Source organism: Gigantopelta aegis, chromosome 9, assembly GCF_016097555.1.
Source record: "Gigantopelta aegis isolate Gae_Host chromosome 9, Gae_host_genome, whole genome shotgun sequence".
NCBI classification, from domain to species: domain Eukaryota; kingdom Metazoa; phylum Mollusca; class Gastropoda; order Neomphalida; family Peltospiridae; genus Gigantopelta; species Gigantopelta aegis.
Window position 1 is genome coordinate 77,382,013 of NC_054707.1, and position 24,767 is coordinate 77,406,779.

At 34.1% G+C, this 24,767-nt stretch overlaps 1 protein-coding gene across 1 annotated transcript in view; it reads left to right on the forward strand.

Annotated features, from left to right (window-relative positions):
• Nucleotides 1-580: 580 nt before the first annotated feature.
• The window catches only part of LOC121380896 (kinesin-like protein KIF3B), a 39,621-nt gene continuing 15,434 nt past the window's right edge, over nt 581-24,767 (forward strand). Inside the window, exons 1-17 of the mRNA XM_041509921.1 lie at nt 581-674; nt 5,115-5,180; nt 5,798-5,883; nt 7,535-7,642; nt 10,685-10,809; nt 11,194-11,318; nt 11,719-11,802; nt 12,390-12,469; nt 14,554-14,623; nt 16,872-16,964; nt 17,348-17,480; nt 17,942-18,029; nt 18,560-18,655; nt 19,386-19,462; nt 21,560-21,696; nt 22,147-22,239; nt 22,975-23,079. Of these exons, the coding sequence (XP_041365855.1) occupies nt 5,178-5,180; nt 5,798-5,883; nt 7,535-7,642; nt 10,685-10,809; nt 11,194-11,318; nt 11,719-11,802; nt 12,390-12,469; nt 14,554-14,623; nt 16,872-16,964; nt 17,348-17,480; nt 17,942-18,029; nt 18,560-18,655; nt 19,386-19,462; nt 21,560-21,696; nt 22,147-22,239; nt 22,975-23,079 (1,503 nt within the window). The 5' untranslated portion in view covers nt 581-674; nt 5,115-5,177. The remainder of the gene's footprint in view (nt 675-5,114; nt 5,181-5,797; nt 5,884-7,534; nt 7,643-10,684; nt 10,810-11,193; nt 11,319-11,718; nt 11,803-12,389; nt 12,470-14,553; nt 14,624-16,871; nt 16,965-17,347; nt 17,481-17,941; nt 18,030-18,559; nt 18,656-19,385; nt 19,463-21,559; nt 21,697-22,146; nt 22,240-22,974; nt 23,080-24,767) is intronic.

The following is a 24,767-nucleotide window of genomic DNA, read 5'->3' on the forward strand; positions in this document are numbered from 1 at the left end:
TAACGAGTGCTGATAAATTATGATATCACAAGACACGATGGGAGTATCCTCTATTTAATATGCAAGTTACACGTGCTGTTAATTAGTGTTGGGCTATATTTATGCGAATAAATAAAACAGTTCTAACAATATTTAAACGTTTAGATTGTTTTGTTTCACAAAAGTAGGTATTTTAAATATAATTTAATATAATTATTTAATATTTTAATTAAAGCAAAAGTTTTTGTCTTAAAACTATCTGCTTCTCAATTGAGGAAGCAAAAATCTCACAAGTATAGGGTGTAACGCAATAAGTGCGCTTTATAAAATTGTTTAATTGCATGCCATCCAACGATTCTTAGTAATGCTTTATCATAATAATTTATTGATTTAAAAAAAATAAAAAAAAGAGAGAGAGAGACGACGTTTAAACGTTCATGGTGATCGATCCCAAGACCCGTCGCTTCTGTACAAAACCTGAAGAACGAGACTATTAGTAAAACTGATTCCCTTTATCGTCATTACGCTTCTTTCTTGTTTATGGTTATTTCTCATAAGGGAGAAAACACGCCCGGGAAACCGTCTAATCCAACTGCGCATGTTCAAAAATAGTTGTTTTCATGAAATATTGACTTTTTGTGTCTGTCATGAAGTGATGTCTTTTCACAAACCTTCAGTAAAATGATCATATTTCGGTAGTAGTTAATTAATATTTGTTTAAATGTTTTCGTATTATTGTTTGTCATTCGTGCTATAAGGCTTAGTTTTGTTTCATATACTTAGTAGTAGTAGTAATAATACAAAGTAATGTATTACCGGCATAACCAAATTCTAGAACCATGCATAATAGGCCTACATGATTACATTACTCGTAGTGCTTAGCACAACACTGAGTTAATTACATAATTCAATACTCCAAGGGGGAGGGGACTCAATTCTTTCCCCAACAACCATGTTTAAAAAAAATGTACAACAAAAACATTGTTCATAGATACATGGCTGATAAAACTGATTTGAATGAGCATACATAATGTTATGCTATTTAGCCCAGCTTGTTCGTAAACAGATTTGTGTGGCATTTACCCACACACAAATTTATAACTTACAAATACTTGTAATGAAGTGCATAGTTTTGTGTAACCCATTTTTCATTTGAGAATTGAATTTATGATATCATTTACATGGTCATGACATATAGGAGAAGCCATGTGTTTAGGGAAGTGACGTCACGTATCAGCATGCGCGCGCATCTGGTAGGCAGAAGTCTATCATAATGGCCATTAGTAACAAAGCGAACTAGCGTAGCGTGAATAGCAAAGAATGGCCAACACGTGCTTAAATTACCGCTTGTAGCACGGGAACGCTATTCTACATAGCTCCTGTATGGAGGAGATACATGTACTCTTTCCACCCATAAAATTTGACGATTGACCGAGTTCAAAACTATAGCAAACTTCCTTCTTTTTCTTTTCACCTGAATAAATATTTTTAGTCCATGTATTTTTAAAGCGTCTGGTCCATATTTCAAGTAAAGCATTACAAACGAGCGCGCGCACACAGAAATAAAAATAATAAAATAAAACGAGTAGGCCTATATTTTTTATTTAAAACTGTTTAAAAGAAATAATTGGCCTACACTTTGTTAAAGGAAATTATTTCTTTAAACAATTTTAAATAACCCATATATATATAAATATATATATATATATATATATATATGCATATATGTATATATACATATACATATACATATATATGTACATATAGATACACATAAATATAAACACATACACATACACATATACATATACATATACATATACATATACATATACATATACATAAACTTAGCCTTTTAAACCGGATATATCTCAAATTTACTTCATCCCTCACCTTTGTGGTTCCATCTTCAGAACATTTTGTAGCATTATTTTTTATATATATATATACATAAAAATTGCCATTAATATTTTAATCGCCTAATCCCATGCAGGCCAGGACATAGTTTAATACACAGTCGATCTAGGATTGATTCCTGTTGGTGGTCCTATAGGGCTATTTCTCATTCCAGCCAGTGCTCTACAAGTGGTGTAACAAAGGCTACACTATTTATTATCCTGTCTGTGGGCTGATGCATATAAAAGATCCCTTATTGTTAATCGGAAAGAGTAATCCATTGTGTGACAGCAGCATGTTTCCTCCCTAATATTATCTGTGTGATCCCTAAACATGTCCGACTCTATATACCCGTAATTAAAATGACGAGTGCATTGTTAAATAAAAGATTCCTTCCTTTCAAATCTAAAACAGTGTCAGTTACCTTTGACAAGAGGCACAGTTTCAAAGGCTATCACTTTCAACCTGATTAATAAACCAGTTAAAACAACAAATTACTGTAAATGGTAACAATACAATGTTTTAATGTAAGACACACATTAACACAATGCAAATATCATTTGATCATTGGTTTATAATGATAATAGAAAAAGAAAATAATAAATATGTGTTGTCTATTGTTTCTCGACATAATTTTATTGATTTTGTAAAGTCTGTTTTTATTAGAAAATAGAGATCGTGGTAAAAAAAGAAGATTAAATCCAAGTGTTATCAATGTCATCATCACATACTGAATAGCACCAATAATATTGCATATGGTAGTTTGGAAAGTCAGTGAAAACAGTTCTGGTATCCTTCTTATGCACAGAAACATGAGATACTGTAGAAAAGAATCGCTGAATCTGATACCAGTGTTCTCCTTAGCATCCCTTAATTCACCCTAAAACTTAAACGCCCTTAATTCATCGTGAAAGGCCCATTTTTCATCCAAGAGTTGCCGGTTCTCTTTTTGTCCATAAACAGGGATCACTGATACCTAGAAAAAAATAAGAAAATTGGTAAATTTCTATGATATATAAGTATGAAAGTTTTATATTGTGTATATTGAAATATTTGAATACACATAAATGTATTTGTGAAGACATATTGACATCTGTCACTGATGACAATAATACTTATAAATACAATCAGCTCCCCTTTTCTTTCTTTATTTGCTGCAAACAAATTCAGATAACTTATATAATAAATGCATATAACATAATTTATGTTTTTAATAAAATATGGTGGCTATCACCAACTTGTGGATCAATATCCAGTTTTATTATTAGTATTTATTTATTTTTAATCCCAAACAAATGATTTAATACATCTGATATCCCACCCTGAAATGTTTATACCTTTTATTTTATTATTAAAAAATCAACTTACACATTACAAATACACCTGTGGATCACTTCTTCAATAAAAAAAAGTAAAACATTATAATTAACATATACCGCTAATATAATTAATAAATGGAAATATTTCAGAACCATTTTCATATGAAACAATATATATATGCTTGATTGCACACACGCACACACACACACACACACACACACAGCTCCCTGTTATTTAATTAAAAATATAAATACTCCAGCCACCTACATATTTTATGGCATAATACAATATAAAATATATTCAGATTTTTGTTTTACCCACTATAATGGATCTGTCAATACAAACAAAAAGTTATATAAAACGTTTGTCGATTGACTGGGTAGGCCTACTGTTCACAGGGTATCTTTGTTTCCATGTCAGTTTTGTGGGGGCTTTTATTATTATTATTTTTTATTTTATTATCTCTTCAATTTTCATTTCAATAAATACTGACGGACGTGTATTAGTATTACGAATGAATAACATACAACAAACCTTGTATAAAATGACGATCTCCGTTGTGGGATGGGCAAAGTTGATTGTTGTCAGCTTAAACTGTTCAACGTTTCGCTTCCACTGTATTTGATGAAACTAATTTCATAATCCTTACTACAGTGACTTGTGCATCTAACAACAACATATGAAATTACCACGACAAAATACCATTCATCAAAACTAGTCTACACTGATTTAATTGACGGAAAAACATTCGATTGTTCATTACTACTAATGCCAGTATTGTCAGCTGGTTTCTTGCCTACCAGCGCTCACGCGGTACCACGTGATCAAAACATGTGACGTCACCGTGGCTTCTCCTATTATGTAAAAAACTGAGAAATGGGTTACCTGAATTTGTTTTTGCCTAACCCATAAATGGTTTTAGTAAATGTTCAATTGTCAAAGGCCTGAATTGGGATGGGGGCGGGTTGATGAATACTAGTTGACTGAGCACTGGGGTGAGTTTACTACAAGACCAGCCAGTGATTGGCATTCTAAGTTTCAACCCTGCTTATGGTGCACTGCATCCAATAAGTTAAAATTTGTTTTTGTTTAGCAACACCACTAGAGCACATTGAATTATTAATCATTGGATGTTGAATATTTGGTAGTTTTGATATATAGTCTTAAAGAGGAAACCTACAACACAACCATTAGTAGCAAGGGATCTTTTATAGCCTTGGAAGTTGCCCAATAAGCCCACCAAAGAGGATCTATTCGAGAACGGCCCTGAACACAACCATATACTCATATATATATATATATATACTGGTGTTTAATATTGAATTTTTGTTCATGTCATGCTATGAGTCTTCCTTGAAAGTTAGGGGCAGGACGTAGCCCAGTGGTAAAGCGTTCGCTTGATGCGCATTCAGTATGGGAATGATCCCCGTCAGTGGGCCCATTGGACTATTTTTTGCTCCAGCCAGTGCACCACGACTGGTATATCAAAGGCTGTGGTATGTGTTATCCTGTCTGTGGGATGGTGCATATAAAAGATCCCTTACTGCTAATCGAAAAGAGTAGCCCATGAAGTGGCGACAGCGGGTTTCCTATCTCAATATGTGTGTTCCTTAACCATATGTCCGACGCGATATAACTGTAAATAAAATGTGTTGAGTGCGTCATTAAATAAAACATTTCCTTTTCTTTGAAAGTTTGTATGTTGGTTGTTAGTTTAATCTTGTCAGATTTTTCTATTGCTGGAACTTCTACCTGAATACATCTGGCCAGGTTGGCCATATAACATGTATGTAACAGTTTGCATGCAAAGTCACAGTTTTGCGTTTCTAATTAGTGTAAGTAAATGTATACAAGTAAGCTACATGTACATGTACATAAATGATTAAATCAGCATCTAAAATCGCTGTTTTTTTCTGCAGATGATGCATTTGATGTTAGTTCATCAATGTGACTAAGGAAGTGTTTATACAAGCTTCAGTACAATGGTAAGTGTTACCCATGAATGTATTGGTATGATTGTGAAATAAATATTAAACATTCATGAATAACCACTGATGTTTTTTTAATTAAATTATTATGATAATGAGTATACACGGTTTAAGCTGTGAGTCACCAAATGTGTAGTAAACTTGAATTTTGCAAATAAATTTTATAAACAAAAACAAATTTGCTCTGTGACTGGTCTATAAAATTTTTATGGTATGTGCTGTTGTATATGTGTAAAAAGTGTATATATGCAAGATTGGTTGCCTGTAGACTATTTGGTAGTGCTGACTATGAGTAGCTTATGTGGCAACAGTGAGGTTTTTCTCTTGCTTTTGAGACAAAACATTGGAGTTAACTCATATTAGATATTAAGTCACTGACGTAGGAAGTGGGTGAGGAGGGTATGTCTTCCCCCCACTTTTCTTTATCCAGTAGCAACCGCGATGGTTTATATATATTTATATTTATACATATATATATATGTATGTATGGCCCCTACCACACGTTTTTGGCACCTTCCTACGCCACTGTAAGTAGTTTTATATATATGTGTCAAGGCATTATTAAATAAACATTACTTTCCTTTCCCTCAAATTTGTTTTCTTTAAAATTGCAGTCGAAAAGCAAGTCTGATGAGTGTGTGAAGGTGGTGGTGAGATGCCGGCCCATGAATGAAAAAGAAATAAAAGACGGTCATCAGAGGTAACTTACTTATCTAACCAAGCTATAAGCTACAATGTTTTCTAATTTAAAACAGCTACAACTTTAATAAAACTGGTGTATTTCACTATTGTCGCAGGTGGAACATATCACAATGGTAAAGTGCTTGCCTGATGTACAGTCAGTGTAGCATCGATCCATATCGGTGGGCCCATTCTGCTATTTCTTCTTCCACCCAGTGCACCATGACTGGTATATCAAAGGCTGTGGTATCACATTCTGTGAAAGAGTTCAGAAGTGTCTTTTGTCAGTGCTAGGTCACTGTGTGTTTTTGTCTCCTAGATAGGGAATGGTAACCAACAAATCAGAGTGGCAATAAATTTTTTTTTTAAAAAGTAAAAACTCTGATGCAAGGTTCTTGTATTTAGGAATGTTTAAAAACTTTTATGGACCCAATTTCTGTCTCTACTTATTTTTCTACATTTTAAGATACATTCCACATGCTGAACCTTCATGGTTTCTGGCTTGGGACTTACAAACTAGAACTTATTTTTATGTCAGTGTAGCATAGGATGGTTTGTAGTACACTCATGTCACCTTAGTCTGCGCAGCACAAAAGTCTGCGCACGTTAATGACATTACATTACGTCTCGAAACAAGTGTCGGGGTATGTTTGTAAACAAACAAACACCGTTAATTTAATTCACAAAACCGTTGTTAAAACAACACATCTTGATTGTGAATATATGTATAAAACTGGTCGATAACACTTTTAATGCACTAAAAGTATACTGTTGCCAGCCTCGATCAACGTGTTTTTCTATCACCTGTCAACACGTGTCTGTCAACCTTCAACCTTGCATATCAACTTACATAAATTTACATAGAAGCTTCAATACATACCTTATTGTAATTTATGAATCCATAAATCAAATGAATGTCTTATTTAATCTGTTAACGTAAACATCCAAGCATACTTTGAATTTCCCTCCGAGTGACACAATGCAAAATGGCTGCACACAGACTTTGAAGATTGCACTGACAGCATGGCCTATTTTAGCTATAGTCTGTTTCAAAATTATCATTGATTGTCCTATGTCTAACGAACACTATTTGTGCTCATTTACAGAGTTAATAATAGAAATTTTTGGTGAATAATGATCAAATATTTTTACATTGGCTTTTTTTAATATTGTCATTTTGTGTTGTCCAAACTAAGGAGCATGGAACACCATTTATATTTATCTCATTTGCACAATCTAAATGTTTCTGAAACATACTATAACAGGAAGTGTTTGTTATTTAGAACTTGTAAAAAGTCGGATACATTGTTTGTTGCTGTTTTATGTAAACATTAGCGACAGAAGTGGTTGTTTTGATGTTTATGCGCAGACTTATGTGCCGTCATGCAGGCCAGTAAATGCAGGGGGGTCCCACTAAAAATGCGCTCATTACTTGAGTTTAAAAAACATTAAAATTAAAATAACTTTAGTTGTAACACGTTTATTGTTCCATTGTACTGTGGCAGTGAAATTAATATTTTTAAAGAAATATTTTAACTTTAAAATATAACACAAATGCTTAGGTGCGCAGACTTAGGTGCCACCAGTGTACTGCTATTATTATGACTTCTGATAGGTTGTGGTATTTTTTCCTTCCTGTATAGTTGTTCATGTTTTTGTTTCTCTTGTAGGGTTGTTGATGTCTTTGTCAAGAGGGGAGTCATTGATGTGAAGAATCCCAAGGGATTATCTGCAGAAGCACCAAAGACCTTCACCTTCGATTCAGTTTTTGACTGGGAGTAAGTCAGTTTCTGTCATTACTCACTGAAATTTGTAACACGTGCTGAATAAAAAAATTGGGAATATGGTTTAACATCTCCTTCATCACCAGTAAGCATTTATGATTGTGTCTGTCCAGGAATGCTGGTTAGTGGTTTGTGAGAAACTGCGAACCAAGAACCCACCAGCCTTCTGTCCAGTGGCTGAACCACGACACCACTGAGGCTGGTTGAGCCACTGAAATGCACTCTGGGCCAGTATCCACATTTATCCAGCAGTCACTGTATACATTGGCAAGATACAATAACTACAGGGTTCGCACGCATCCTGGAAAAACCTGGAAAGTGCTTAATTATTTTTTTTTACCCTGGAAAATCCTTAAATGTCCTGGAAAAGTCAGTTTACCTCCTGGAAAGTTGGAAATTCGAAATTTTGTTTCTAAATTATTTTTAGTGATGTTACAAATACATAAATAATCGTGTTTGACTAGGTACCCCCCCCCCCCCCCCCCCCCCCCAAAAAAGAACACCACCCCCCAAAAACTATACCTAAACGCATCGATGATTATAATGAGGTCGACTGCCATTGGTCAGTTGTTGAGCAGGAAATACTGTGTTGGTTTATTTGGTCTATAGATAGGTGTAGTGGTGCTCGTTAGAGCACAAGTAGATAATCTTAATTGAGATGGCGACACAATTCTTCAAGCATGGAATCCGGATAAAAAATATATACCAGTATGACATTAAAAAAAAGAAAAAGAAAAACGGGTAGATGTGTAAATCACTTCTGCGAAAATGCCTAACGGAAAGTGTACATTTAACGACAGGTGGCTAAAAAAAATTATTTTTAGAAAAACAAGCACGCGTCTGACGTCATATAAGTTGACTACTTGCATGTAAATAATTTTATGGACCTGTTAAATCCCGACAAATTGGAGTAACTGAATAAATCCATTTAGCTCGTAAACGTTAATTAAACTGTATAATTAAGTAGGAATTAACACCTCACAAAGTGAGCTATCGCTTTAACAATGGCCCACCGCTTGGGTCTGAATCCTGTGCGGCAAGTCGTGACCATGATTAATCATTTGACCGGAAAGAAGCCCATATCTTTAAATAAACCCCATCGATGTAACGTGAGATTAAGAATGAGTTTAACACCATAGAGATTTGCAAAGGTTTCCTTTCAACAATCGTAACAGTGTATAACATTGTTACACTTGTTTCTTTTGGTGGTGTCGCATATGTTTATTCGATCTACTTGAGCCAAACCAAAACAAAGGAGATGTATATTTCAGAAGGTGCACGTGCAACACGCTTTGATTTAGCAGCTGAGCTTTAGCTGCAAGGATTTAATTGACAACTAATTTACACAAGGAGGCGTGGACAAGACCGGTTTAGATCACACCAATAATTATAAACGTTCTAAGCTGTTTCATACTTGTTTGTGTGTGTGCATATATATATATATATATATATATGTGTGTGTGTGTGTGTATATATATATGTACTCTATTTGAGTATTAGATACATGTTTATATCACTATTTTGTACAATGTACAACAAATGTAGTTAATAAAATATTTTATTTCAACAGTTTTAGTTTACAACTTTACCATCCAAAAGTTATATCCAGAGTGGGGTGTGACTACTGTAGACCATGTGTAACAAGTATTGTATGTTGGAGACATAGCAGCCACTGACTAAACAATCTGCTAGGGTGTCGTTAAACAAAAACTTCTTTCCAAGTCGTATATTCAGACCCCTGGAAAAAGGTAAAATAGTCCTGGAAAATGAACGAAAATAGCCCTTAAAACTCCTGGAAAATGAAACCATTTGAAGTGTATGAACCCTGAACTAGATAAATCTCTATATTTTCGGTCACTAACCAAAAATGTAGGTCACGTGACATAAACCCGACTCGATTCGAGTATTTCGGAGTAGATTTTCGATAAACATACTCTTTAAATCATTTGTTGAAGTATAGTAAATGCAAATAACTTTTAGTTTTGCGATAACAATACAAAACTTGTATATTTATTTATGAATTAAGTTTAGAAACACATTTTTAATGTGACAGGATGTAGCTAGCGTCAGACGTCATGTATCTTGTATGACATCATACGGCAAAAGCCTTGCTAAGTTGACAATGCTCTATTTGCGTACACAAAATTGGAATTAATCATGATTTTTCGAATATTCCTGTAGGATTGCAGGATAAAAGAAATAACTGGTTACTGTCTTAAGATATCGCTTTATCCTACTCAGGTCTAATGGCAAATGCAGCTCGACACAGCCTCGCTGCATTCGCCATTCTAACCTTCGCTGGATAAAGCCGATATCTTAAGACAGTAACCAGTTATTCCTTATATATCAATGCTTTACTGCAAAATGGCCATCGGGCAGACTAAGCCTTCTTATCTAATGGACAAGAGACAGTTAAAACAGTAACTTTGTTAAATCCATGATCACTGCCGTTCACTGATGCAATATTTGGACTTATAAGATGCTCACACAAATTTCATGATTACTCATGAGCTTATTAATAGCTACTGAGTAACAATGTTGTTCAATGCCTTCACAAATCTGATTGTCTTTTTAAAAAATTTTTCAATGGAGCAAATGTTAGATACAGACTATAATAACTAACTATAAAACATTTTAATTCATAACTTTATTCATGGTTGAGTATTAATTTCCATCAAACTAATAACATAATTAAAAATAGTCCATAGTTGTTATTTTGGGAAGCCATGGGAAAACAATTTCAGGTATTTCATTTTAAACTGAAGTAGTGCATGACATTTATCAGTTCTCAAATATTTTTTACATAAGAGGATTCATTCGGGAATATATGAACGGAAAACCATCTGCACCCATGCAAATTATTTCACATACATAGGTGGTATAATGATGTGCATTTTTATATGGTTTTTTGTTTTTTAAGGGGGTGGGTGGGGATTATATTCAGGAATCATGAATGTATTTAATAAAACAAGTTTGTTTTAAGAAATCTATTGATGATATTATAGTTAACACTTAAGGTGCTTGTTGTTAATTTAGTTCAAAGCAACGAGACCTATATGATGACATTTTCTACGGCTTGGTTGACTCGGTGTTAGAAGGTTTCAATGGCACCATTTTCGCATATGGCCAGACTGGAACTGGAAAAACTTTTACAATGCAAGGTAAAACTGTTTCTAGTAAACTACACAGAAGGTTTTATATAGTAACCAATTAACTTTGGTCACAGCATCTCTGATTGTAAATTTTACCTGCAAAAGACTATAAATACACAGGTATATTAATTTAGTTTTAAAAAAGTTGATTTTATCATTGATTTATTTAGAGAGTTATTTCCCCTTCATGATTGGTTGAATTTTCTTCAGGTTTACCATTACTAGTAGCATGCTAATCTAAATTGACCAAGAAATTTTTGCCCAATTTTAATTATAACATATGAATTTGGCATTGTTTGCTAAACCTGAATTATAACAGAGAGAGATCATAGTCAATTGGTTTTATTATTTTCTCTGATGATAATAATAATTATAGCTTTTTCTTTTCTGAAGGTGTTAAAAATGATCCAGAATTAAGGGGTGTGATACCAAATTCATTTGAGCAGATATTTCAGCACATCTCACGTTCTGAAAACCAGCAGTATCTTGTTCGAGCATCTTACCTCGAAATATACCAGGTGTGTTGTTATTTTCTGTATACTCTTAGTGTATAGGTTGTCAGTAATCGTTTAAAATGGATTGAGGTTTAGGTTGGCAGTGAAACTTGATATCTTAATATCTGCAGTGAAATTGCAATTTCCTAATTGAACCAGTTACAACTGCTTTATTAAATGCTATGGTAGGTGCTAGCATGTCTTTGTGAAAGGTCACATAATTAACAGTCATGTTAATTAAAAAGAGTAGTTGATGTGGAAGTAAGGTGTTGCTTATGGGTCACTTTCTGTTTACTGCATTTTGTAATCCTAACAGGCAATAATTAACAACATTTGTTCCAGGGGTGTCCCTTTTGATTTTGTTAGTGCTATGATTTGGTACATTTACTTTGGCAATCCATTTTTTTTTTCTTGCTTTTTTTAGGAAGAAATCCGTGATTTATTATCCAGAGACCAGTCTAAGTTTTTAGAACTAAAAGAAAGACCTGATACGGGTGTGTATGTGAAGGTAAGACGAATCAAACTTGCTGTGGTTTATTTAGGGGTATTTGGTAGAGCTGGACAGTATTGAAATTTCAGGGTCGGTATCAGTATTTTTGGGGTGATTTACCTTGGTATCTGTACAGTATTTGGAACGGACATAATACCGATACTGTTACTGAGCGTTATTTTTGTTATACTGAGCTTTAAATGCATGCTCAAATTAAGGCTTGCCTACTAATTTCATCTAAATAAATTCCATACACAAGGCAAATATATTGTTAGTGCTTTACTATATGGGGTAAAAACAATTTAATACCAAAATTTCGGTATTTTGATATTTGCTTGGTATGGTAAATTGGTATTGACATGATACCGATACCGAACAGTATATACAGTATACCGCCCAGCTCTAGTATTTGGTACTGATTGCAGTTGTGGCAGCCCTCGTTGTAGAAGAAAAAAGTATAAACTAAATTTTATAAATTTGTAGAAAATACTACAAACGTAGACTTGGTAGGTGATCTTGTATATTTGGGGTGTCCATTTAGTGTTTTGGGGCATATTTTCTTACTACTTCATATGGTTGACTGGTGTTTGGTTTCTTCTTTTCAGGATTTGTCTTCATTTGTGACAAAAAGTGTGAAAGAAATTGAACATGTTATGAATGTAGGAAACCAGAACAGAGCGGTTGGGTAAGGGAAAAAATTAATCATTTAGAACTATATTTGATGGTTTTGTTTGCAATCGGTTTCTCTATTTCAGTTATTAATTATTAGTAAAATAGGGATACACAAAATAAATATACACTCACGCATGCGCACACATACCATACACTCCCACCACACCACACTTATTTTTATCATTAATGTTCATACAGGTAACCTCTTAATTATAACTATTGTAAATACTGAATGAATATTGTGATCAGTTTACGGAATTGTAATATTTACATTTATCATATCACTACTAAGGAATAGCATTGGGCACACCCATTACATAAATCACATATTTTGAGACATAAGTATGCAAATATTTAGAACATAAGTATGCAAATTACATTACTATGCAAATTATATACCGAAAACGTAGAACTATTTACACCAGTCAAAATTGTTGAAGTCGGAGATAGCGTTACTATCGATAAAAAAGGAAGTGCTACAATCAAAGCAACTCTACCTTCCGGTAATTATATAGTTATGATTGACGGGTCCAGTTATCAAGCTGAATTGTCACCAGAATGTTTACAGTTAGTGCAAACAGGGCATAGGGTAGATCCACGGACATCGAAGCAGACGCCACAGTCCGGCAGGCCCAAAAACAAAACTCGTAGATCTGTAGAAGTAGATGATACGATGATTGGTAATGTCATTACAGAAAATGAAAATAAGAATACTGCCCAAAAAAACTCTATACGACATGCGCATTTTTAAAAACTATCTACAATCAATCAATGAGTCCAGACCAATACATGAAATGCCCCCCAAAGAAGTTTTAGAATTCGATGTAATTCTGTGCAAGTTTTACATCAGTGTATGAAAAGAAACCGGGGGACATTACGAATCGAACAGTCTTACCTCTTTCCAAAGCAACATCGTAATAAATGTGGCTCAGCCTAAAAGTCCTGTTGTCCCCCTAAAACAACGAAGAATCATTTTCGACAGTGATTCAGACTCAGACTGAACTTGATGCAGCCCTTAAATAGGTCAGTGATGTAGATAGGCCTATGTCTGACAATGACGTAGTACTCGACAAAATGCTGCGAAAAGTTATTTTGAAATATTTGGCTATTGTCAGTTATTTTATTATAATTTCATTGTTTATATATAAAACTGTTAAATTAGTATTAAATTGTTTAAATAGCTACAATCTTTGTTTGCGCTTTTAACCTAGTTTCAGAAAGCATAGATAACCTTCAAGGTGTATTGACAAACCGATAATCAGCTGACTGATTGACATGCACATGTATTCATACGTCATAACAGATTGTTAGTCCGAGCGTTGGGGTTTTGTTTATTAATCATTTAAGTGAAAAATAAACAAAATTGACAGTGATATGATAAATAGAATTCGTCACTCGTATTTTTTAATATGGGAAATATCAACCTCGGCCTGTTGATCTGTATTTGTCTCGGCAGAGCCTCGACAAATACAGATTAACAAAGCCTCGGTTGATATTTCCCATATTAAAAAATACGAGTGACGAATCCTCTATGTATAGTTTTGTAACTCTGTCACTTCATCCCTATGGTTGGGACAGATAACAAATGTAAATGGGTTCTGCAAATAATAAATTTAATAATAAAATACAAGTTATCAAAGTTAACTGTTGTATACGAGGGGAAAATTTACAGTTGAAAAATCACAGTAATAATGCACAATATTCTTGAACCAATATTAGTTTTCATGTAATGTTTCATATAAAATGCCAGTTTAAGCAACAATAAAAATGTTTGTGGATACTATGTTACTTGTACTTAATTTTATCACTGTATTCAAGAAGTCTCTTTTAAAACATTTCTGTATATAAATCTCTTTGCAGTATTCAGATCAACCTGGTAATAGAGGTTATTTCAAAATGTTCAGTTACCAAATTAATGATCAGCAAGTTTTAGACAATTTGTGCTGAAGCTTAGATCTTTGAAGATTTTTTAGAGTTACAAAGTTGAAACTTGTGCATTTTGATTCTTGGGATACCAACCCCACACCAGTTTTTTTTTTTAAAGGGTTTATATTAAGAACTAAATGTTTCGCTATATGTTTTTGTGTTATATTCCAGAGCTACAAATATGAACGAACACAGTTCCCGATCTCATGCTATTTTCATTATCACAGTTGAATGCAGTGAGGTGAGCATTAAAATGTGTATTAATATTTATTATTTATTCAGTACTTGCAAGGAACATTTTGCTCAGTATCGCGTCGCGATTCGCTACACAAATTTCAGAGATCGATACACAATATTAAAACATTAAACAGTAGTTGCTAATCAATTTTCAATTGACTAGAAATATCGCTAATCAAGATTTTGAAAACAAAATGTTCCCCGACTTGTTTGTCTTATCCCTCGTGTATTTTGTGAGTCTTAGTGAATTAGATGTGCAGGTGTCAATGTAGTGACATTCGTATGAAGGGACTCCGTAATAGCTAGTAAAGTAGCAATTAGTTAGCTTAGTTAGACTTAAGTTTTGGACAAAAATGAGCGGGTTGTAGCTCAATGGTACAGCACTCACCTGATGCGCGATCAATTCCCATCAGTGGGCCCATACGGCTATTTCTCGTTCCAACCAGTGTTCCTCAACTGGTGTAACAAAGGCTGTATTATCCTGTCTGGGATGATGCATATAAAAGATCCCTTGCTGCTAATTGAAAAGAGTAGCTCAGGAAGTGCCAACAGCTGGTTTTCTCTCAATATCTGTGGTCCTTAACTATATGTCCGATGTCATAGAACTATAAATAAAATGTGTTGAGTGTGTTTTTAAATAAAACGTTTCCTTCCTTTGGACAAAAAACACCTTTAGGGATTATAAGTTTATAACTTCTGCTTACATATTTTCACTTTAAAAGGTTAATACAGTCGAATCCACTTTATTGCATATTGGTTTATAGCATAAATCGGTTATTTGCATATTATTATGATGCACAGAACCATTTAGCATTAAATCGATACAAATTATGTTGTATATTTGAATAGCTTTATAAAGATAAACCGGTTAATTGCATACGAAAACACCCCCCCCCCCCCCCCCCCCCCCCCAAAATATAAAAAAATTCATCATAAAATGTTCAACAATCCTTTGATATTTCACAGAGAATAAAGCAGAATGTCCTATGTTGATTAAAAATTAATATTAAAACAAGAAAAAAGTAAAAGCGGTTACTAAAACAGGCGATGTACAATGTTAACATCTCACGCTACAAGACTCATCGTAGTGCTTATAGCAATGTGTTCAAGTGTTTATTGCAGTAATCCTGGGACCATTATTGCACCATTTAAGTCTTGATGTCAGGATTTCAGGTGTAATTTGTCCTTTCTTACAAAATCACTTAAAACAACACTGACAACGGAACTCCGTTGATAGAACATACAAAACATCCCATGCAGTAGTGGAATAGTCCATTGTTATTTATAGGTGCACATGCCTTAGCTTAAAGGTTTTGATAAAACTGAAAGATAGACTTGGTCAAGGCAATTGTGTCCCAGAATAAATTTTATAAAAATAATTAAATATGATTAGTTTTTACTGTATTTTGTATGTCATATTTGAACCAACGTATTTTAAGTTAACATTCATTAGCACTGCTGTTGATTTATGTTAAAACAATAATTTAATTTTTTTATAAAAACTGCAACTAACCACATCACTGGTATTGTTTTCAACAGAGACACACTTACCAAGTCTGAGGTAAAATGTTCACAACTATGAACTAATCCAGTTGTCCATGCCTTCTCAGTGTATTACTAGTTGTCAATTAATTCATTGTTTCAGCCACTCGACAGTTTACAGTCAGTCTATGTTATAACAAGTGGCTTTCCCCATGAAAGAAATAAACATCATTTTTGTTTTTCACTTGGGAAGGCTACATCAGAACAATAGGTGTGAACTGTAGAAAAGCCATGTGCAACTAATTGCATCATGAATATTAGTAGCTAGAAATAGCATCAGTAAACACAACTGCAGATTTTTAGCAATGCAAAATTAAAAATATTTGATCTTACAACATTTATTGTTATTTTATTTATAAATTATTATTTTAAAATACATGTATAAACAAATGAAATGCAAACATGTATCGGCATTCAGACAATGTTCTGCAGTTAACTAGTTAAGAGTAATATAGACTGTCCACAAGGCATTTGTAAAGTTTACCGTTGGTTATAATCTGGAAATGGGGCTCTATCAGATAATCGGTTATACCGGTTATTAGCATAAATTTGGCACGCTCCGGGGCTATGCAATTAAGCGGATTTGACTGTAATATTAATACATACAATAATGTTAATAGATGAAAGGGTAGTGATGAATATGTACTATCTCAGGTGAACAAGTAAGCTAAGTTGTGCCTTGTATTAAATGTTTACTTTCTCTTTCTCAGTTGGGAATGGATGGTGAGAATCACATACGAGTCGGGAAGCTGAACATGGTAGATTTGGCAGGTAGTGAGAGACAAGCCAAAACAGGATCCACGGTACTTCACTATCAATACCATACAGATATCATAGAAATAATATATCTAAACCAAATTACTTGTGGTGATAGGTGGGGGAGGGCGGTCTTGGTCTTTTTATTTTTTTCTATTGGTAGTGGTGCCTTTTTTCTCAGGATTTTTTTTCTCAGATTCTTACTTACTGCTTGCCGCCATTAGAGAATGCTGCCTAGTGCAAGGTCTTTATTTTAATCTAGTGTTTTCACACCATCATACTAATCATTAAAACCAGACACAATATTTCTAAATAATTTTGCCAAGAGCAAGGGCAGATAGATACATGTATGTCTGAGCAGCAGCAAACACAAGTTAAACATATTTTACAAACTTTGCATCAGGGTTTTTTCTTATTTTTGTTTGTTTAGGGTGAAAGATTTAAAGAAGCCACAAAAATCAACTTATCCCTGTCAGCACTTGGAAATGTGATATCTGCTCTGGTTGATGGAAAGAGTTCTTACATTCCGTACAGAGATTCCAAGCTCACACGTCTTTTACAAGGTATGTTTTGATACCAGTACAGGTATTTATTATTGATAGACACTAATAATTGAAAGTACTATTCATATAATGAGTGCTCCTAATGACAATTGCTAATATGTTATAAGCCATTACAGTGGCGTAGGAAGGTGCCAGGGGGGAGGGGGGGCACACTTTTATATTTATACACTTTTACAGTATTATAAAGCAAAATATCTGAAAAGTGGGGGCACATGCCACATTGGTTTGGTATAAACAATAACAAAATAAATATCCAAATATTCTAAAAAATACTGTTCAAACTGACATTGCAGCAGCTTTTGCAGTAACACTGCTAAGTTCGACTGCAACGTTTGAGAGCTGCAGTTGGCTCCACAATAATTCTCAGTTAATAGTGTTGTCAGATTTGGCATCTAGTAACAATTAATGCATTCCTACTTTGTACTATTGACAATGTGTATTGGTATATTATTGGGTTTCAGACTCTCTTGGAGGAAATGCAAAGACTGTAATGGTAGCCAACATTGGTCCGGCTGGTTACAACTATGATGAAACACTCACCACTTTAAGGTAACTTCATATGTAGAAAAATGGTTTACTTCAAACAAATAGTGTCCATGGTCAAGGCCAAAGGCACAGATTCATTCTGCATCCTAATATTTAAAAAAAAAAAGAAGTTTTGTCCTTGATTATTAGGTTCTTTGTCTCTCTCTTTTTTTTTTTTTCTTCTGTGTTTTGTCAAATAAGGAAGTCAAGTTGTTAATATATTTATAAATTGTTGTGTTTTTGTTTGTTTTTTATGTATTCATTGTACAAAGTATGACTTTTAAATTACAAATTTGTTCATTTATTTTGATATTTTTTGTCTGCTTCCTACATTTGTTATTGTTCAGATATCGACTTTATGCAAATCAATATAATTAAAACTATCTTACAAAAAACACACAGATTTTCACTAAAATACTGTAAACTCCCAATATAATTCACTATAAAAGAACAGATATCTAAAGATATCTTTAATCGCTTAAATAATTGTCGGTGGGAAATAATATTAGATGTTTCATTATGTTTTAATATTCTTTTCTTCCATGTTATTTCAGATATGCTAACCGGGCTAAAAACATTAAGAATAAACCTAAGATCAATGAAGATCCAAAAGATGCACTGCTTAGAGAGTTCCAGGAAGAGATTGCAAGGTGAGTTTGTATTTATTCTTTAAATATTTTATCTCATTGTCATCATTTAAGACTTTATTTGTCATAGAATTATTTCACTCTTGCTCATAAATTTTTATTGCTAATGTGTGTTGAGTTTAGTTAGTTTTTTTAAGTAAAAAAACTTTTTTTGGAGTATTTGTTAAGTAGTTTGCCAAAATCATTTATTGTATTGTCACAATACACAATAAACCTTTAATGTAGAAGCATACACATTTGTGGTTAAGATTAGCTTTAACTATATGGTACGTGTATAAGCAATACTTTATGAAAGTCTTGAGCACCTGCACAAAAACATATTTTTAATGAGGATTAGGAAAATGGTAAGACAACATAATTTCCACTATGGGATGGGGAATGGGGAACTGTTTAATAACGTTATACTTGTCACTTAATGTCAGTTGAGCTATCATGATAGTTCTCGAACTTGGGCTATATCAAACTTGCAATGCTTGCTACATCTACTCATAATCACACTTGTGGCCTTCAACCATTCCCCTTTAAGATTGAGGTGCACTCACTTTGGTTGGATGAAAAATTACCCATTGTCTCAGGTGGAATGCAAAAACTCTGTGCCTACGATTCCTAGACAGCTGGTGGACACATGAAAACGTGCTTATTAATTTTATTGAATAAATCTGATTCAATAAATTCAATGTTGATTTTAGCAGCAAATACATATCGCAACAAAATGTTAATTGTTTATGCACAGGTTGAAAGGTCAGTTGGATGGTAGTGGTGGACCACGGAAGAAAAAGAAGAAAAGAAGAGTGAGAAGAAATAAGAATGGTAAGCAGAGTTGAAAAATTAATCCTTAGTCTGTTAAAAATAGATATACAATTTGGTTTGAACAGAGTAGGGGAAAAACCAGAGAATACAAAATAATCTCCAGCATTGTAAAAGGGAAATGAGGGTGGGGAAAAATTCCTTTCATTTTTAATTTTTTTATTTTTAAATCTTTCTGCATGTATTTACTAAAATGAGCTTTGTAAGGGAAACTAACTTTTGTACAATGATAATTATTTAATAATAATGTTTAGATATCAAAATTATGCATAAGATAAAAATCTCTATATGGTTTTATTATACAATGTATTTAGAAAAAAAAAGTGAGATGTATAAGACTTTTAAATTAAACTTATTTACACATTGATTTAGTCTTGTTGGTAATGTTACTGTGTGATGTGAATTGACTTAGATGGTAATGTTACTGTATGATGTGTGATCGGCATCGGTCTACAGGCTGGTAGGTACTGGGTTCGGATCCCAGTTGAGGCATGGGATTTTTAATCCAGATACCGACTCCAGACCCTGAGTGAGTGCTCCACAAGGCTTAATGGGTAGGTGTAAACCATAACTGGTTCAACAAAGGCCATGGTTTGTGCTATCCTGCCTGTGGGAAGCGCAAATAAAAGATCCCTTGCTGCCTGTCGTAAAGAGTAGCCTATGCGGCGACAGTGGGTTTCCTCTAAAAACAGTGTCAGAATGACCATATGTTTGACGTCCAATAGCCGATAAGATAAAAACTCAATGTGCTCTAGTGGCGTCGTTAAATAAAACAAACTTTACTTTTTTGTATGACGTGAATTGACTTAGATTGTAATGTTACTGTGTGATGTGAATTGAGTTAGATTGTAATGTTACTGTGTGATGTTAATTGAGTTAGATGGTAATGTTACTGTGTGATGTTAATTGACTTAGATGGTAATCTTACTGTGTGATGTTAATTGACTTAGATTGTAATGTTACTGTGTGATGTGAATTGACTTAGATGGTAATGTTACTGTGTGATGTTAATTGAGTTAGATGGTAATGTTACGGTGTGATGTGAATTGACTTACATGGTAATCTTACTGTGTGATGTGAGTTGCGTTAGATGGTAATGTTACTGTGTGATGTGATGTGAATTGACTTAGATGGTAATGTTACTGTGTGATGTGAATTGACTTAGATGGTAATCTTACTGTGTGATGTTAATTGACTTAGATGGTAATGTTACTGTGTGATGTGAATTGACTTAGATGGTAATGTTACTGTGTGATGTTAATTGAGTTAGATGGTAATGTTACTGTGTGGTGTGATGTGAATTGACTTACATGGTAATCTTACTGTGTGATGTGAGTTGAGTTAGATGGTAATGTTACTGTGTGATGTGATGTGAATTGACTTAGATGGTAATGTTACTGTGTGATGTGAATTGACTTAGATGGTAATGTTACTGTGTGATATGTATTGAGTTAGATGGTAATGTTACTGTGTGATGTGAATTGAGTTAGATGGTAATGTTACTGTGTCATGTGAATTGTGTTAGATGGTAATGTGTGATGTGAATTGAGTTAGATGGTAATGTTACTGTGATGTGAATAGAGTTAGATGGTAATGTTACTGTGTGATGTGAATTGACTTACATGGTAATGTTACTGTGTGATATGAATTGACTTACATGGTAATGTTACTGTGTGATGTGAATTGACTTAGATTGTAATGTTACTGTGTGATGTTTATTGAGTTACATGGTAATGTTACTGTGATGTAAAATGAGTTACATGGTAATGTTACTGTGTGATGTGTATGGCATTAGATGGTAATGTTACTGTGTGATGTGTATTGCGTTAGATGGTAATGTTACTGTGTGATGTGTATTGAGTTACATGGTAATGTTACTGTGTGATGTCAATTGAGTTAGGTGGTAATGTTACTGTGAATTAAAATGAGTTACAGGGTAATGTTACTGTGTGATGTGAATTGAGTTAGACCTAGTAATGTTACTGTGATGTGAAATGAGTTAGATTGTAATGTTACTGTGTGATGTCAATTGATTTAGACTTGTTGGTAGTGTTACTGCATGATATGAATTGCGTCAGACATTAATTGTCTCTCTGCCAGGTGAGATAATCGAGGACAGTGGCGGTGAGGATGAGGAGGAGGATGAGGCTGATGTTGAACACTACATGCAGGACGCCCAGATGAAGCTGGAGGAAGAGAAGAGAGCCATCCTCAATGACCAGTCACTTCTCTCAGAGGTACGCTCTTCAACACGCACGTTTTGTTCACAGTTGGGGGTTTCTAGGATCAATCCCACCCCCATCCCGCATAGGACCAATGGGTTTTTAACATCCCAACCAGTGTGATCCACAAACGGTATACTAAAGGCTGTGGCAATAGCTTATTAAAACTCCTGTATAGATTTAGTAGGAGAAGCTGTGGTGACAGCGGTGTGTGTCATCTCCATATAGACCAAATTGTGAAATAATCCTGTTACGCTGAATAGTAGAAACCATAGTTTAAAATGTGCTGATATGTTGTCAGTCATATACACTGTATGTTTTAAAATCAAATCAATGTACTGGTATTATAAATGTATTACCTAATTTTTGTTTTGCTTTGATGAAGGCAAAAGGCAAAATGTTAGTGTTAATTGTGCAGGGATAAAAAGTGCTTTAATAATTTTTGTTTGTAATTAATACTTGCAGGAGAAGAACAAACTTCTGGAAACCTTGACAGAAAAGGAGGAAGTTTTGAGACGAGAAAAGGAACAGCGCGATGCACTTGATATGAAAATCAAGGTTTGATGCATTTAAAATATAATATTCTGCAACAAATTCATACATGCCAGTTAACCTTTAGAATACAATGAAAGACTTTGAATAAGCATGTAAACAATTTCAAAAACGAGTACACAATATCTGTGAATATGTTTAGTGTTTTTTTTCTGTTGAATATGTTTTGTGTCTCATTAAAAGAAGTGTGCAATCATATTGTTAAAGAGCATCATTTCCTCATTTGCATGCCATGACGTATTGACTAGCTTGTGGTAAATTATAGCAGAGAGAAGATACTCAAGTGTTTGTATATTTTTTCCAAAAAAAACAGTTACTCCCTCCATCACTGTCTTCTTCCCCTGTTTTTAATCTTCGCCACCATCCTCTAATTGTGGGAGTAAAAAGGGGTTAATATCACTAGCAACTAATAAAACATTTAGTTCACTAATATATTCAGATAATTCACTGTTAACATGAATATTGCCAACTCTCCACATGTGATGTACAAGAACACATTACCATCTCCTTTCATAAAAAGACACTGTCTTTAAAGTATGCAATGAATACAGGTCAATGTAGTTACTTGTGAGTAGCCTTTTTAAAAGTTGGCACAACAAGTTTAATAATGGTGATTCCTGTTAGACACCTTTTAAAAATCCTGACATGTGTAACGTTAATTAGAGGTTTGAGGGGTGGGGATCTGTCTTCTTCTTTTTGCTTTAATAGTAAATGATAATGAAATTGTCATTAATTTTACAGGCAATGGAAAGCAAGTTGCTGATGGGAGGGAAAAACATTGTCGACCACACAAATGAACAGCAAAGAGCTCTGGAGCACCGTCGACAAGAAATTGCTGAACAAAAGGTTCGTGTTCGATTCAATAACATGTCATTCATGATTATTTTCCTATTTAGAGCAGTATATACCACAACCTTTGATATGCAAGTTGTAATGGACTGGAATGCTCAAGTAATACTTATGGCAAATTTTTATGTGATTCATTAAAAAACAAGATGATTGTAGTATGTATTGCAGTGTAATTGATTTCAGTGTAATACATGTTTTAAAAATACTATTGTTACCAGAGGTATGATGCATCATTGAGCAGTCCCCTTTGACATACCCAATGGATTTTCCCCACACCACAACCATGATCAGAGGTATCGGAAGTAGACTGACTGGGGGACACCGGGCCCCTTACTCTGAAGATGAAGCATTGGGGGGATATCACTGCTTATAAAAACAACGTAAATAATTTATCTTGGGTGCCAAATAATATATACACCGCCTTTACAAAAACTAAACTTTTTATCAGCTGGCGATAATATTTTATCACAGCGATCGATTCATTCTATGAAGATGGAAATAACAAAAAATGTATCCGACATTAGGGGATCACTGTACAAGAAACTTTATTGTTTTTCATACATCTTGAAATCTTTTTTAACATAATATTAAAACGTTGATCGTTTCAGTAAAACCGGAACTACCTGTGAATGTCAGGCCGATAACATCTTCGGTTCAAATAAAAGACGAGTCTACTTGTCTTTCCACAAAGTCTACCAACACGCAACAATATGGTAACCAAGCTCCCACCCCCACCTTTTTTTTTTTCTTTTTTTTTTGGTGGTTTGTTTTTTTGTTTTGTTTTTGAAGAGTATGGTGCCTTGCGGCCGCCATCCTTTAATTTTCACCCAGCGAGAACACTGTATCAGATCTTTTAGTAAGAATAACTTGTGTGGAAGTAACAAATTTCAATTTTTTTACCCTACAAAGTGTCGAAACGGCCATTTGTTCAACACCAAATAGCTACATTTGAACAGTTTTGATTTGTTACAGATGACTGCTGTTAATGTGTGTTTAAATGTTTTCAGTGTGATGAGTGTGAGATTTGAACAGTTTTGAATTGTTACAGATGACTGCTGTTAATGTGTGTTTAAATGTTTTCAGCGGGTCGAATGAGATTTGAACAGTTTTGAATTGTTACAGATGACTTCTGTTAAAGGGACACACCCTAGTTACGGCTAATTGTTAACCATTACGGCGTTGTTTTTCGCTATTAAACCCATTTTTTCACAAATAAAATTGCATTTTACTTACCGTTTATTATTTAGAATATACATTTCCATTCACCTGAACTGTTTTTTGGTAATCCTGGTGTTCGTAATACCACAAAATATTTTTTCGTATTTCTGAAAAACGGACGCACGTTTTAGAAAAAAACGTTGAGCAGACACGGTCTAATCTATTTTTAGACGGGATATTTCCATTTCAATGTCACAGACGTTGGTATACCACGTGACCGTTATCATTTTGGTTCGGTTTGTTTTCTCGTGCACGGTTCACGCAATCAACATCCGATTCGTTGTTGTTCATTTGTGAGATTTTTCTTCACAGTTCATGAACATTTTCAGTAACAATAAAGTTCAGACAAGTAAGTATCTCAATACAAAACATTACAAACCTTTAAAACCAATAATTTTGCTAAGTCCTACGATATCTGGAGAGGGGATACAACCAGGACAGAACAGTTGGAACATGTCCAGGAGAGG